At 42.4% G+C, this 14,003-nt stretch overlaps 1 protein-coding gene across 9 annotated transcripts in view; it reads right to left on the reverse strand.

Moving 5' to 3' along the window:
• Nucleotides 1-14,003, reverse strand: part of SASH1 (SAM and SH3 domain containing 1) — a 300,681-nt gene that overhangs the window by 231,336 nt on the left and 55,342 nt on the right. The window contains exon 1 of one of the 9 annotated variants that reach the window (XM_008539623.2): nucleotides 281-794. The exons of 6 other annotated variants lie outside the window; for them this stretch is intronic. In XM_008539623.2, the coding sequence (XP_008537845.2) occupies nucleotides 281-301 (21 nt within the window). In that variant the 5' untranslated portion in view covers nucleotides 302-794. Of the gene's footprint in view, nucleotides 1-280; nucleotides 795-14,003 lie in introns of those variants that run through there. 2 more of the 9 variants (XM_070602967.1, XM_070602970.1) reach the window with 2 other exon arrangements.

The following is a 14,003-nucleotide window of genomic DNA, read 5'->3' on the forward strand; positions in this document are numbered from 1 at the left end:
CTCTTATATAAATACCTACGTAATTATACGAATATATCTTACATCAATGAGGAGTCACAAAAATGCCAAAACCTGGCAGAGGCATTTCGAAGCAGCAGAGACTTCCTAGCCTCTCGGAATTCTGATCAATTTATTGGTAGCACTGAAAAGCCCGGAGACTGGCAGCTCGTTTAGATCCGTCAGCCACGATAGTCCCCTCCAGAACAGTCCTGCCTAAACGTCAGAAGCACATTTCCTTACAGAAAATGTCTTAAAATTCAAAAACGGACAGCCTACATACCCTGCAGTCTTGATCCTCCATGAAGGGAGCTGGTGGTCTGCTGTCAGGCCATACGTTCAAATGTTCTTCGACTTCCTTTCTGACTCAGATCGAATGAATCCGCAGCACTGATGTAAGGCTCTTAATGGGAATCTGTTTTCAATTCAGGGCAGATGTGGGACACCCTTGTAGCCCTAGGGATTATCAACTTTAAAACAAATCGCCTTCAGGACGATAAGTCGAGAAGCAGTAACTGCTTCCTGGGGCCTCTTTGGGGTCCTTCCAAATGCTTAACATATAACACAATAACTATGGCACAAAAGCAGGTTTTGCTCTCGGACGTTCTCAGACATTAAAACGAAGCTTGCAAATGCTTCTCAAGAAACAAAGCTTGTAAATACGTCTCACGGCGTTTATATAGAAGTTCAGCTATTTTAGCAACATCCAAAAGTCATCAAAATGCCCCTGTCCCTACCCCCTACGAAGCTATCTTAGCGCCGTGTTTGGTTCATTGAGTGTAGTTTTTCCACAAATTGAAATTGAATTGTTCTGGTTCAGAGTTTTCTTGGCTCAAGGAAAGGAAGGGGAGGGCTATTGCAAGACTTCCACGGAGAAACATCCAGAAATCAATTTCACACGAGAAGTTTAATATTCTAGAATTAGCGTTCACTGGGCGCGGACGCCTGTGTCTCCGGGCACCCTCTGTTCTGAGACCGCTCTGTACTGCTGGCCCATCTGCCAAGATTTTAGACTCAGAAAATCCTAGCTGGCGTTTAATATAGTTTAACCCAATTTAATAACCCTGGAAGAGGTTAAAGGAACCCACTAACTTGTAAGAAATAATAAAACTTTCCTTTTAATTAAAGTTTTACATAGAACTTGAAAATATTAAGTTAGTGTGCCCCCATAAAGCACACACAGATAAGTTTAGGTATAAGGAACGTTAGTGAGGAGTCAGGAAAGAGTCACGTTAAATTATATATTTAGAAAACACAGTCTATTCTTTAGGATTAAGATGATGCGTGTGACATAATGGAGCCACATGGTACAGCATGAAGTTATCCACCAAAGAACACTAGAGCTACTGTGTTCCTTATCTTCATGCGGGAAGACAGATTAAACCTCCAGTAGCTTCCACATGTGCTAAATCACCATTAAGCAGCATTAGAAGGGGTTTTAAGAGTTCTGCATGGGACATAACGGGACCCATCCCCAGATCTCTTTAACTGAGTGGCTTTGGACAAGCCACTGCCCAGACCATGGTTTCTTTATTTGTAAAGTGGCTGAATTAGGTAAGTGTTTTCTGAAAGCCAAACCTCAAATATCAGGTATGATGCATTAACCAAGACCTGGTAGAAACAGACAAAAAAGGCCTTTTCTTTCTTTTGTTTTCAAGAATCATCACTAATTGCCACTAGCTGGATATCTTGACAAATTTTTTTTTTCCACCTTGAAGCATATATTTATAATCATGGCTAATAAGGCAAGCGTTAGCTAAAAAGTGGGATGTGAAGAGTAAAGAAACCTATTACCCTAAACAAATTAGACACCTAGTTTTTTTTGGTTTGATAAGCTTCTTGGGAAACAATCCCCTAAGGCATTCTCCAGAATTCTGAACTTGCTCGTGGGCATCGATAATGTACTTACTTCGCAAATTTATTAGGATTAATTTTCTTTTTAAATTAAAGGAGGTAAGAAAAGTCGGACTGTCACTGAGCAGTGGGCAATTTTGATAGACTCGGGTGAAGGTAGGGGATACCTGGTGTGGAGGATAGATTGTGTGATGAGGTGAAAGAACACAGAAGTGAGTCAGGAGGCCCAAGTTCAAGTTCCAGGGCTGCTACTAATTAACCCTGTGGCCTTGGCCTCCACACTTCTCTTTTCTAGGCCTCCGTTTCCTTGTCTATACAAGGAAGGCATTGATCTCTCCATCCTCTTGCTTATAATAATCGAAAGAGAAATTCTGCCTCATGGGATGTAGCTTTTCTTTTAGAGTTTGACTCTCAGAGCACTGAAGCCAAGACTATAAAGTCAGAAGTTCAGGGCACATCAAATGATCACTGTGGATCAGGCAAAGATCACAGTTAATGTGCCATAGAGTCTTTTTCACAACTCTGGGTCATCCCTACTCACCTGCAGAAAAGAGCTCAGATATACCAGCAAAGTCCTGTCACAGAGAACATCATAATAATCAAGGTTTTCTTTCCACAAACCTATTTTTATCAGCTATGATTTGATAATATATGAACATTTAAAAAAAAATCATAGTGTATAATATTGGTGTTAAGGTAGGACTTGTGCCCCTCCCCAACCCCATTCATATGTTGGAGTCCTAACCCTAGAACCTCAGAATGTGATCTTATTTAGCGATAGAATCTTTACAGACATAATTAAATTAAAATGAGGTCGTTGGGGTGGATACTAATCCAATATGGCTGGTGTCCTTATAAAAGGGGAAATTGGGACACAGAGACATGCATGCAGGGAGAACAACACATGAATAGGAAGACAACCATCTAAAAGGCAAGAAAAGAGGCCTGGAACAAACGCTTCCTTCACTGCCCTCAGAAGGAACCAACCCTGCCAACATCTTGTGTTTGACTTCCAGCCTCTAGAACTGTGAGACAATAAATTCCTGCTGTTTAAGCCCCCAGTCTGCTTTGTTATGGCCAACCTAGCAAACTAGCCCAACTGGCATCCTCTGAACGATTGTGCAACACATCTTGCATCCTACTATGTGTCAACGCTCACACCAACCAATTGAGGTCCTCCAGAGTTAAAGAACGGGAGAGCTGGAAGAAACGGGCACCGACAATGGGCTGACAATGGGGAAAGGCCTTCAGCAGCAAAATTTTTTAGTTTAAAAAAATTCCTACCATCGCTCTGCTCTCCTGCCCCCCAACGCACAGTGTAAAATACAAATGACTCAACGAAGCACACAAAATGCAAAAAAACCCCCCAAAATCTAAAGAAGCCAGGTGATGGGAGGGCACACACCTGGGAATGTCCACAGCCTTGTTCTCATTCAGGTTATGGTGGGTGCTGACTCAGCACGAAAGTTGGGGTCAGCTCTGTTACCCGCCAGCTCCTCCATGGGGCGTGCCACTCCAAGCATTTATTAAACATCCTCTTATTAATTATAAGAGCTTTTTTCCAAATAAAAACAAATGCAGCAATAATGTGTTGTAATTTCATCTCACAAAAAGTTAGGCTTCATTGATTTTCTTTGTGTGTGTGAGGAAAATTAGCCCTAAGCTAACATCTGTTGCCAATCTTCCTCTTTTTGCTTGAGGAAGATTGTCGCTGAGCTAACATCTGTGCCAATCTTCCTCCATTTTATGTTGGATGCCACCACAGCATGGTTTGACAAGTAGTGCTAGGTCTGTGCCCAGCATCCCAACCAGCAAACCCCCGGGCCGCCAAAGTGGAGCGCGCGAACTTAACCACTAACACCACGGGGCTAGCTCCTACATTGATTATTTAATGTATTTCATTCCTTAATAAGCACTTTATCAAAAGTAAAAGGAGAAGCGAAGGAATGGGCATGGTGAATGCACGTTAAAACAAGGACTGATTACACAAAACTAGTTGAGAGAGTTTCCAAAGGTAAAATTCAGACTGGATCCAGCCTACTTATTCCCGCATGACTTATCTGGAAAAGTCTGGAAGTCAGTTAGGTTTTACAGAGCCATTTTGAAGGAAATGCAAAAATTCTGAACTGATAGATTTATTAAAACAATCTCCATTATCTTTCTTCTCAATGAGCTTAGAATTAAACATACTTTCTAAACGCTGACAGTATTTATGGCTCAAACAAAGCTGAGACAAAGGCCGGACTCAGACAGGGCAGGAAACAGGAAGGAGGAAAGCTGTTAGAGTTAACTACCTGGGCCAGGCGACGGGACACGGCCCCGGAGGAGGTGGGATTCCGCAAGACTTAAGTTTTCAGAGACAGCGTTAGAATGTGCACTGGAAACTGACAGACCAGTGGTTCTGGCAAGTTCGATGCTTTCTAAACTGTGGGGAGGAGTGCAAATATTTGTTGCCATGCACACTGTTAAGACGAGTTTTGCAACTTGGATATCAGCAGTTAATTAACTTTTTTTCCTTCATATTTGCCACTTTTCATAGCAGCTTGTCTGTGTGTTATTTACATTAAACCTGATCTGCGCCTAACTTTCCCACAAGAGTTAAAAGTAATAACATGGGCTTTATGGAGTTGTGCAATATATCTTTTCTGGAAGAGAAAAAGTAAAAATTTGGTTATGTCTGTCCCATTCCCATTGTGCACACGAAAACTTGAGTTTCTTCTTTTATTTCGCAATATTCAAACATTTATTCTTAAATGAAAGAATTCTTCTTTCAGTGCACTTTTTGGCATTCTAAATCGTTTGATCAAGAAAAGTTTCGAAACATTGAAAATCTTATCTGTCAGACAAGATGTTTTGAACTAGAAAAGGGGCAGGTGATGATTCTTGCACAAAGAGAAATAGCTAACAGTTGTATTGCTTATTGTTCTAATAATTGGTTGATACACATTCACCTTTGGTTCACGGGATTCATAAAGTTTCACATGGTTTAGAGATGAATCAAGTGTGAAGACTTTAAACAATGTCCCTTCCAACTCTCAGACTATGATTCAACGCAATATTTCTCATAATTGCCTGCTGAGAAGAGGCAGCGAGGAAGCTTGTTGAAAATACGGACTCCCAGCCCCTCCCCTTGGAAGGCAGATTCTGTAAGTACGGTGGGACTCTGGGGCTGCTTGTCACTGGGAAAGTTTGAGGAATACTTTATTCCTTGATCCTTAACCTGGGTTGGATACTGAAATTACTTGGGGACCTGAAAGAAAGATATTACTGAGCCTGGGTCCCACTCTCAGAGATTCTGACCTATAGTCTGGGGTATGGCCTGGGCATCTGGATTTTTAGAAGCTTCCAGTTGATTCTAACGCACAGCCAGGGTCAAGAGTCACTGACTTGATTGGAGCAACAGTTAGTTAAGTGGAACATGTGTGAAAGCAATGTCTAACATTCCCATGAAGTTATTCAAAGTGCTTTTACATACACGTGTCCCGTGCGAATCCTTGAGAACCCGTGGAGGTGGGAAGAGAGGGTATTTTCTTTCTTTTACAGATAAGCAATCCCAGACTCAGAGAGCTGGAGTGGCTTGATCAAGCAGAATTATGGAACCAGTGAGATTCATCTTAGGTACCTATGACCTCACCTATGTTCCTCTGCTCCTTACTAGCTCTCCAGCTTTCCCAGTCTCCTTTTAAAAACAAAACAGAACTCGGGGCTGGCCCCGTGGCCGAGTGGTTAGGTTCGTGCGCTCCACTGCAGGCGGCCCAGTGTTTCGTTGGTTCGAATCCTGGGCGCGGACATGGCACTGCTCATCAAGCCACGCTGAGGCAGCATCCCACATGCCACAACTAAAAGGACCCACAACAAAGAATATACAACTATGTGCCAGGGGGCCTTGGGGAGAAAAAGGAAAAAAATAAAATCTTTAAAAAAAAAAACAAAAAAAACAGAACTCTTGGTTGCTTTGAGCTTCTCTTAGATCAAAATTGTTATTAATAATAATCTTAATAATAATACTAATAACAACCACAACAGCAGCTAACGTTGGGCCCTTTCTACACATTGTCAAGTGCTCTGCATACATTATCTTAATGGTCTCAAGGACTCTGCAAGGTAGGTTATATCCCTATTTTACAGACGGGGAAACTGAGGCTTAGAGAGTAAGTCACTTGCCAAAGTTCACATTCCTATGCAACACCCTTCTCATTTTATCTAACCCTCTTCTTGCTTTCCTTTTAGCCAACCAACCTTCAGCGCGTGGCAGAGAGTAAAGAATCTGATGAAGTAATTCAGAGTAAGCTGTTAGTGACAATTACAGCTTTCCTGGCTTGTATTCCCACTTCTAATACGGGGCTCGGATCTATTAAGAAACTTCTAGAGCCAGCCATACAAAAATAGGAGTAGCACTTGAAGAATTCAACGGGAGAATCGTGGGTTGTTAATTCTTAACTACCTGCCTTGTCTATGCCCAAGGTTGAGCCCCTGTTCTCAAAGACGGTTGTAGTGCACTGACTGGCATCAGAGGCTTGGGCACGAGTCCCAAATGCTTTTTATTAGCTGTAGGTGTCTTGGGCCAATCACGTCTGAGATGTGGCTAATGTTCTGAGAGAATCAGACCCAGTTAGAACATAATCAATATTCTCTTATCTATTTTTCTGAGGTTTCCAAACTACTGAACTTATTTTTTTCCAGCTGAGTCCATTGATGTCGCTATTGTTCTTGTAAGCTTTACTATTGTTGCTGTATAGATGAGCTATGCTGTATTATAGGCTACACAATACGATGAAATATATATTTTATTTATCTATATATTATATTTTATTTATAAATAAAACATTTAGCACAGTGCCTGTTACAGAGTAAGCAAATAATCCTAGATATCATCACCACTATCACCATCACCATTAACCTTATTATTTGCTAGATTGTATTTAATCATGAGTAGTGCAGGGAATATAGGAATATTATTAATATTAATATTATGGAAATATTAATAGATGACACTGACTATACACTTACTTCATACATATACTAGACTTATTTTTATTATTTCAGTATCCAAAGCTCAAAGTAAATCAAGTCAGGAATCTGGTTCCTGGCAGTTCAAGAGGCATGCATTTTCTACTTAGCTATGTAAACTCTTTACAGAAATTGGGTACTATTTCATATGACTTCACTCATATGTGGAAAATAAACAAACAAGCAAATACAAAGATATGGAGAACAGATCAGTGATTACCAGAGGGGAAGGGTCGGGGATAGAGTAAAGGGGAACATATGTATGGTGATGAATGGAAACTAGACTTTTGGTGGTGGACACGATGCGGTCTACAGAGAGGTTGAAATATAATGAGTACATCTGAAATTTACATAGTGTTATAAACCAATGTGATCTCAATAAAAAAAATTAGATACTATTTTATGATGCTACGAACAGGGAGAAAGATGTAAAAGAACAGAATTTCTTTATCCCTCCAGTTTTGAAGACTGTCATCTGGTGTGGGAATCCTAGCTAACTTCCTGCAAAGCGTAAACTTACGTAAAGATTGAGGATTTTTATGCGTTCTACAAAGATGATAAAGCTACTGGGTCAACCAAAAGAAGCTTAAACTATGCATTATCTCATTTATAAATTTCAATTTATTCAACAAATAGTAACTGAGCACTTACTATGTGCTGGACACTGGGAACACCAGATGACAAAGGTCCCTATCCTCAAGAAGCATACCTTTTAGATGGATATACAGACAAAGGACAACTACATTAACAGACTAATGAAACAATAACTGTGTTAGATTTTTAAAAAGAAACTCATGAGGGCTGAGATGGAGAGGTACTTTCAGATGGAGCAGTCAAGAGGAGGTGACGTGTAAGCTGGAAGAATCTCCAGACACCAGTTATTCTACATGTGGGAAGAAAAGCATTACAAGCAAAAAGATTCATAAATGCAAAGCCTCTGAGGTGGGGAAAAAGGTTGGTGCAGTTGAGAAACTGGAAAATGTCAAGTATAATTGGAGCGTGGAAATCATGGGACAGGGGGTATGGCATGAGGCCACGAGGCTCCTCAGGAGCCAGGTCACACAACCCTCCTGGGCAATGGCAAGGAGTATGGATTTTATCTTAAGTCTAAGAGGAAGCCACTGAAGAATTTTAAGCAGAGAAGCAGCATGATCTGAGCCGTGCCTTAATGTAATTCCTACTGTGTGTGGAGGAAGGAGAGTGAAGACAATGATAACTTTTCTCTTCCTAAGTAATACTTGTTTGAAAACCAGAAATTATAAAGTCATTGCCTATATTTTTTAAAGCAATCTTCCAAGGACATAATCCTTCTTATTTTTGGAGGAACAGTCATTCATCTACATTCTAAATGGGACAGAACTATAGATATATAGACTAGCAAGTTTTAACCTGCCTAATCGAGGACAGGAATGCATTTCGTAACACTTTTTGTCAAAAGAAAAGATAATAGAGTCCTTTCCAACCACTGTCAGTGAACTGCATGTCTTCACGTCTCTCTTTCATCAGAGAAAGGTGCTGTGTTGAAAGTGAGCAAGATCCAGGCATAAGTGACCTCATTAAATCCCAAGTGGAGCACTAGGAATTCTGCACTTCCTTATTTTGGACAGGTAAGAGTAAACAAATCACACAGGGGCACGCCTAGGATAATTGATTGACATGCACGTGTCGCTTCCCATCACAACAGAACTTTTAGCATCCCTGATATACATGAAAGTTAAGACACTCAAATGGTCCCTGGGCCAGCTCAGAAATAAATCCTCCATCCTCGTTCAGTCTTTTACTTCCATTGCCCAGACAGGAAAACAAGAATACTCCGTATAACGTAGAGTTGAACATATAGAGAAGTGAATGGACAATTTGCATAGTTTTACAGCTCTGAGAGTCAAACTCTTTTTACCCTGTGATAGTTTTCTTTTCAGGTTTTAGTTCAATGCAGAGCATATTTCTGTGGTTGAGTCACGAACTCCAAAAATAGAGGCTTGTCATGGAAATGCAGACAGACGCCTCCCTGCAGCCGTGCTTCTGGGCACTGCTATAGTCATCAGCTTTAATGAGAGCTGTTAATATCACCTCCATCAGGATGGCTGCCCTGGGCTGACGTTCCGGGCTGTGCACAGGTGCTCTTGGCCAAAAATGTAATGGAGGTTATTACATTATCAACGAGGCACAGATGTGCTTTCTGTCTGGACTCAAGGCAGTGTTCCTGCCAAGAGCATAACTCTTTCAGCGGGTCCAGGTCTGTTTGTATCCAAATGCTGTTCTAGCTCAGCGAACCTGAGAGCTGCCTTCTGGTTTCCCAGGACATGAGTTTGGAAAATGTGCTTGAGGATGCAAGAAGGCTGGGCTCTCAAAGGCAGGTACATGCTTTCTTAAGTACACGAGGCTCATCCCACCACCTTCTGCTTTTTCAGGGAAAGCTTCAGCCATTGCATATTTGTTCACTGACTCATCAAGATTTTCTTGGGCACCTACCCTGTGCCAGGTACCCCGGAGGAGTCCAAGCTGATTCTGCCAAGGAGTTTGCTCCCGGGCACCCTGCAATGATTTCTACTGTTTCTCATCTTTCCTTCCAACTTCTTCAGAACTGTCTCTCAAAATTCACGTCTTCAGTGTCTCTCCCTGAGGCTCCAGTCTTAACATCATGGGGTTTTTCTACAGAGTTGGATGTTTACCTAATTTGACACCCCAGCATCTCCTTTCTCCTAAGCTTGAAAACCCTATTCGTTGAGCTTTTTGTTAGTCAGCTTGGTCCCTGGGATCGCTCTGATTTGAAGCCAGATTTCCTTAAAGCTAGCAGCCGCAGGTCCTGCAGGTAGCCTAGCATCCTACTTTGGCACTGCTAAGCCAACATGGGTGCCTGGGCCCTGAGAATCGGCTTTGACAGTCACCTGCGGGGCCACCACTGCACCTGCCCATGTTCTCACTGTGAAGTCACTCTGTCAGGGCTAGAATGGTGGCTCAGGGAGGAAAGAGGGATTCTCTTCTGCGTGAGGGAGCAGGTTTGAAATTGATCTTGACTTTGAGAGTGACATTGCCTTGCTGTCCAGGAAAATTTATCTCTTAGATAGGAGCTAACTGGTGAGAAAGGAGGTCAGTACACTGGCCACAGGGCAGCCTCCCCACTGTCATTTCAGTTTTAAACACAGAGATGAACAGACACAAGGAAGATGCTGAGAAATGTGTGTGCACGCATTTGTGTGTGGGCTTGGAAAGTGGGCAGTGTTTTTGTGGGCATCTGAGAGGACCCAGCTGAGGAAGACACGAACAGTGCAGCATCAGGACATAGCGTTATTCAACCCTCTGTCCTTTTGCTTGTTGTACACCCCTCGACTGTTGACCAAAGATGACAGAAGGATCCTGAAGATAAATGGGCGCTCTTCAATTCCATTTCCTTTCCGTCTACACCACTTGCCTGCCTGACTTCAGGTCCCTCCCTTTTTTCTTATTTCCATTCCTCTTTTGACTGATGGGTTGGCAGTGGCAGCATGAAGGGACGGCTGGTGGTGTTAACCCTGTTGTCTGTCCCTCTGCCTGTCCCCCTGGTATGTGGCTGTTGCTGGGGAGCGCAGCACTGTCATTCCCGCATCCCGGCTCGGAGCCCCGAGGATCCGGGCCACAGTGGTGCCCTCGTGGCTCGGCAGCTGTTCTACATGGCTGGCCTCATTATGAAGTGCATCTCTTGACAGGCAATTTGCTGCTGCCACCTGTATCTAGAAATCCTTTGCTAAGACTGAGAAATGCATCCCATCCTCTCTCTTCTCCCGGGTGTAGCTTTCACGACACGTTCTCCTTCTGACTCCTGTACATTGTCCTGTGTGCATTTCCACTGAGTGCTTGAAACATTTTGATGGCCTCCCCTTTCCCCTAGGCAGATAGGCAGGTGTTTTATAAGTGGGATCAAGATGAGAACGCAACAGATGATAATAGAAAGTAAATGTCAAACGGATGTGCCTCTGACTCAGGGAGACTTGGGCGGTACAGCAAGTCCCTCCAGTGGGAATATGAGTGTGGATGAACCAGAGAGCTGGGAGGGTTGACTTTCCGTCCAGGGATTTGCTATTGATTTTCTGTCATCAAAAACCAGGTGGAACTCTGTCTGATGATTATCTCAACGGCAGAAAATTTGGACGATACATTAATATTTACAAAGCTCTTTTAGGAACTTTCCCAACTACTATGCAGACTCAAAACAAGGCACATAAGAAACTGATTAATGTTATTATATTTATATATCAAATGTATAAACTCTATCCTACGAGCTTTTTGGGGGGAGGGAAGCAACTGTAAGATGCTTAATGTAATAAGTTAAGTGATATTTAAAAATAATTTAGGGGCTGGCCCTGTGGCCAAGGGGTTAAGTTCTTGCGCTCTGCTTCGGTGGCCCAGGGTTTCGCAGCTTCGGATCCTGGGCGCGGACCTTACACCACTCATCAAGCCATGCTGAGGCAGCGTCCCACATGCCACAACTAGAAGGGTCCACAACTAAAAATATATACAACTATGTACTGGGGGCTTTGGGGACAAGAAGGAAAAAATAAAATCTTTAAAATAAATAAATAAAAAAATAATTTAGATTCAAAATAGAAACCCTTTCCAACAAATATTTCATAATTGAAAAATTAAGCTTCTTCAAATTTCATCAAACTTGAAAAGGACATTATGAAAATGATATCCTCTGACCTCTGTTCTTTCAGTATTTCCAAAATATTATATATTTCAAACAGATATACATATTTTATTTCATCTTGGACTAAAGAAAAATGTTGGTTTTTAAATATGCCATTTTGTTCAGAAATTAAAAACCAGGGAGCGGCCGGTCCTGTGGCCCAGCGGTTAAGTTCGTGGGCTCCACTTCAGTGGCCCAGGATTCCACTGGTCCGGATCCCAGAGGCGGACATGGCACCGCTCATCAGGCCACACTGAGGCAGCATCCCACACAGCACAACCAGAGGCACTCAAAACTAGAATATACAACTATGTACTGGGGGGCTTTGGGGAGAAGAAGGAAAAAGAAGAAAAAAAGATTGGCAACAGATGTTAGCTCAGGTGACCAAAAAAACAACCAGGAAAGAATAATTTAAAAAGTCAAGCTTTACAGTGCTTTTAAAAAGATGACATGTGCCTTAGTCTTTAAAAGATCTTATTATCCCACTAAAAGCCTTCCTCCAGCAGATGCGGTGTGACTCCTTCTTAGTGTAAGGGGCACCCTCTGTGAGATCCAAGGTCTTCTCTAAGATAGGGTAGTCAGTTCCTGGCCATATTTTTGCCAGGCATTTCTTCTTCTCCATCGACCTTTGAATTCATTCATGCAGTTAATAACGATGTATTGAGTCAGGCATGTGCTGCGTTCTAAAAGTACCGTGTAAGTAAGCCAGACCTAGCCCTGCCTCATGGAGTGTGTAGTGACAGGCAGTGAGACGCCCAACAGCGATGGAATCAAGACTAGGATGGGAGAAAGATGTGTTATTTATGGGGCCTTCAGCAGGAGCAGCTCAGCGACCCATGCGTACTGGTGAGGATGGTAAGGGGTTGGGGGAGGGGGGCATTTCGCCCTTGCTCTGAAAGAAGTGTCTGCACTTCCTCTCTTTCTGCTCATACAGCTCATTTGAAATTTGAGGACAGTGTAAGCAATTGGCATTGGCAACCCTGTCCATTCCTAGAATTTTGGCTTAGTCCTCGATGCAATGAACATCCTGAGTGTGGTGGATTAACTTTGCTTCTGTTTACCTTTCCTAATCATCGGCATTGGTCTCAAAAGACTCCGAGTTTTCCTGGAACGTGAGTTGCCCCACTTGGGCGTGAAGCGCCCCCCCCCCCCCGCCAACTCACCATCTCAGACAACGATCCTTGAGTGCCGTCCAGTTATAACACACACACAGCCAAGGTAACACAGATGAAGAGAAATAGGAAAACTACCGGGTTGTTTGATGTGGGACATGGCAAGCATGAAAATGAGCAAACATTTAATTTTGTTTATTGAGGTCAACATGAAAGCTGTTGGATCTCTTATAACAGCTTTCTGGACTTTTGATGCATTCCTTGTTGAAACACCTCAAGCTGAGCTTGTCGTTCTGAAATGTCAGAATGTTCCGTTCTGGTAAGCATTCAGTTCGTATTGAGTTCTCCCTTTGTGCAGAACTCTGTGAGGTGCAGCTACAATGTATAAGGGGATGGAAAGAATATAAAATGAAACCTGGAAGCCACGAGTCAGTAGACAGTGAAAACAATCTGAAAAGACTTTCTGGTTTTGCTTGATTACAGACTGAATTTATGACCCAGCGGGAGGAGCACACCCATACTTTCTTTGCATGCCTTCTTTTTATGGTCCCCTTCTCAATGCAAGGGCTGCCTGGGCAGTCATTTCTGCCTACGGAGTAAGGTAATCTCAGAACCTTGTGACCTGAATTTGTAGAGAAGCCACGTGCGATCCTGGACCCAGACAGGGATTTGCTAACCTTTGAAGCTAGGAAGGCTTCAAGGGCCTGAAAGGCACATGAATAATCTCAAGCCACAATTCTTACTTCTTTCTCCATTTCCCTCTGACAAAGATACATTGGCAAAATAAAATATTGAGAAGTCATAAACACAGAGAGGATAAGTGCACAGGGTTTGGAGTTCTAAGGTTTGAATCATGGCTCCATTATTAACTCTGTGACTTTGGGCAAGTCATTTAACCTCTGTGAGCCTCAGTTTCCACACCTGTAAAATGGAGGTAATAATACCTAGTCAGGGGGTTATTGTGAGGATTAAATGAGATAACGAATATAAGCTGCTTAGCATGGGGGCCCAGTCCAGAAAAGTTCAATGAATATTAAACTATTATTATTGATAATTGTGTCAACTCTGTGGAAAAAATCATTTCGTTTCGTTAGGATTCTTTAGTTTTGCTGGTTCTGAAAATGGCTCAACAGAACATAAGCAAGAAGTCATGTGCATTCTACCAGGTTAAAAATGGGAAAGCCAACTTCTCATTTATTCATCCATTTAACAAATGTCTATGGAGCATCTTCTATGTGCTTGGCAATGGGCGAGGCATTGGGGTGTAGAGAGAAAAGTAACAGTTCCCATCTTCCAGAAAGCTGAAGTCTGGTGGAGCAGATCAGTAAGTAAGCTGACAGTGACAATATAGCATATGTGCTTAA

The sequence above is a fragment of the Equus przewalskii genome, chromosome 32, assembly GCF_037783145.1.
Source record: "Equus przewalskii isolate Varuska chromosome 32, EquPr2, whole genome shotgun sequence".
Lineage (NCBI taxonomy): Eukaryota > Metazoa > Chordata > Mammalia > Perissodactyla > Equidae > Equus > Equus przewalskii.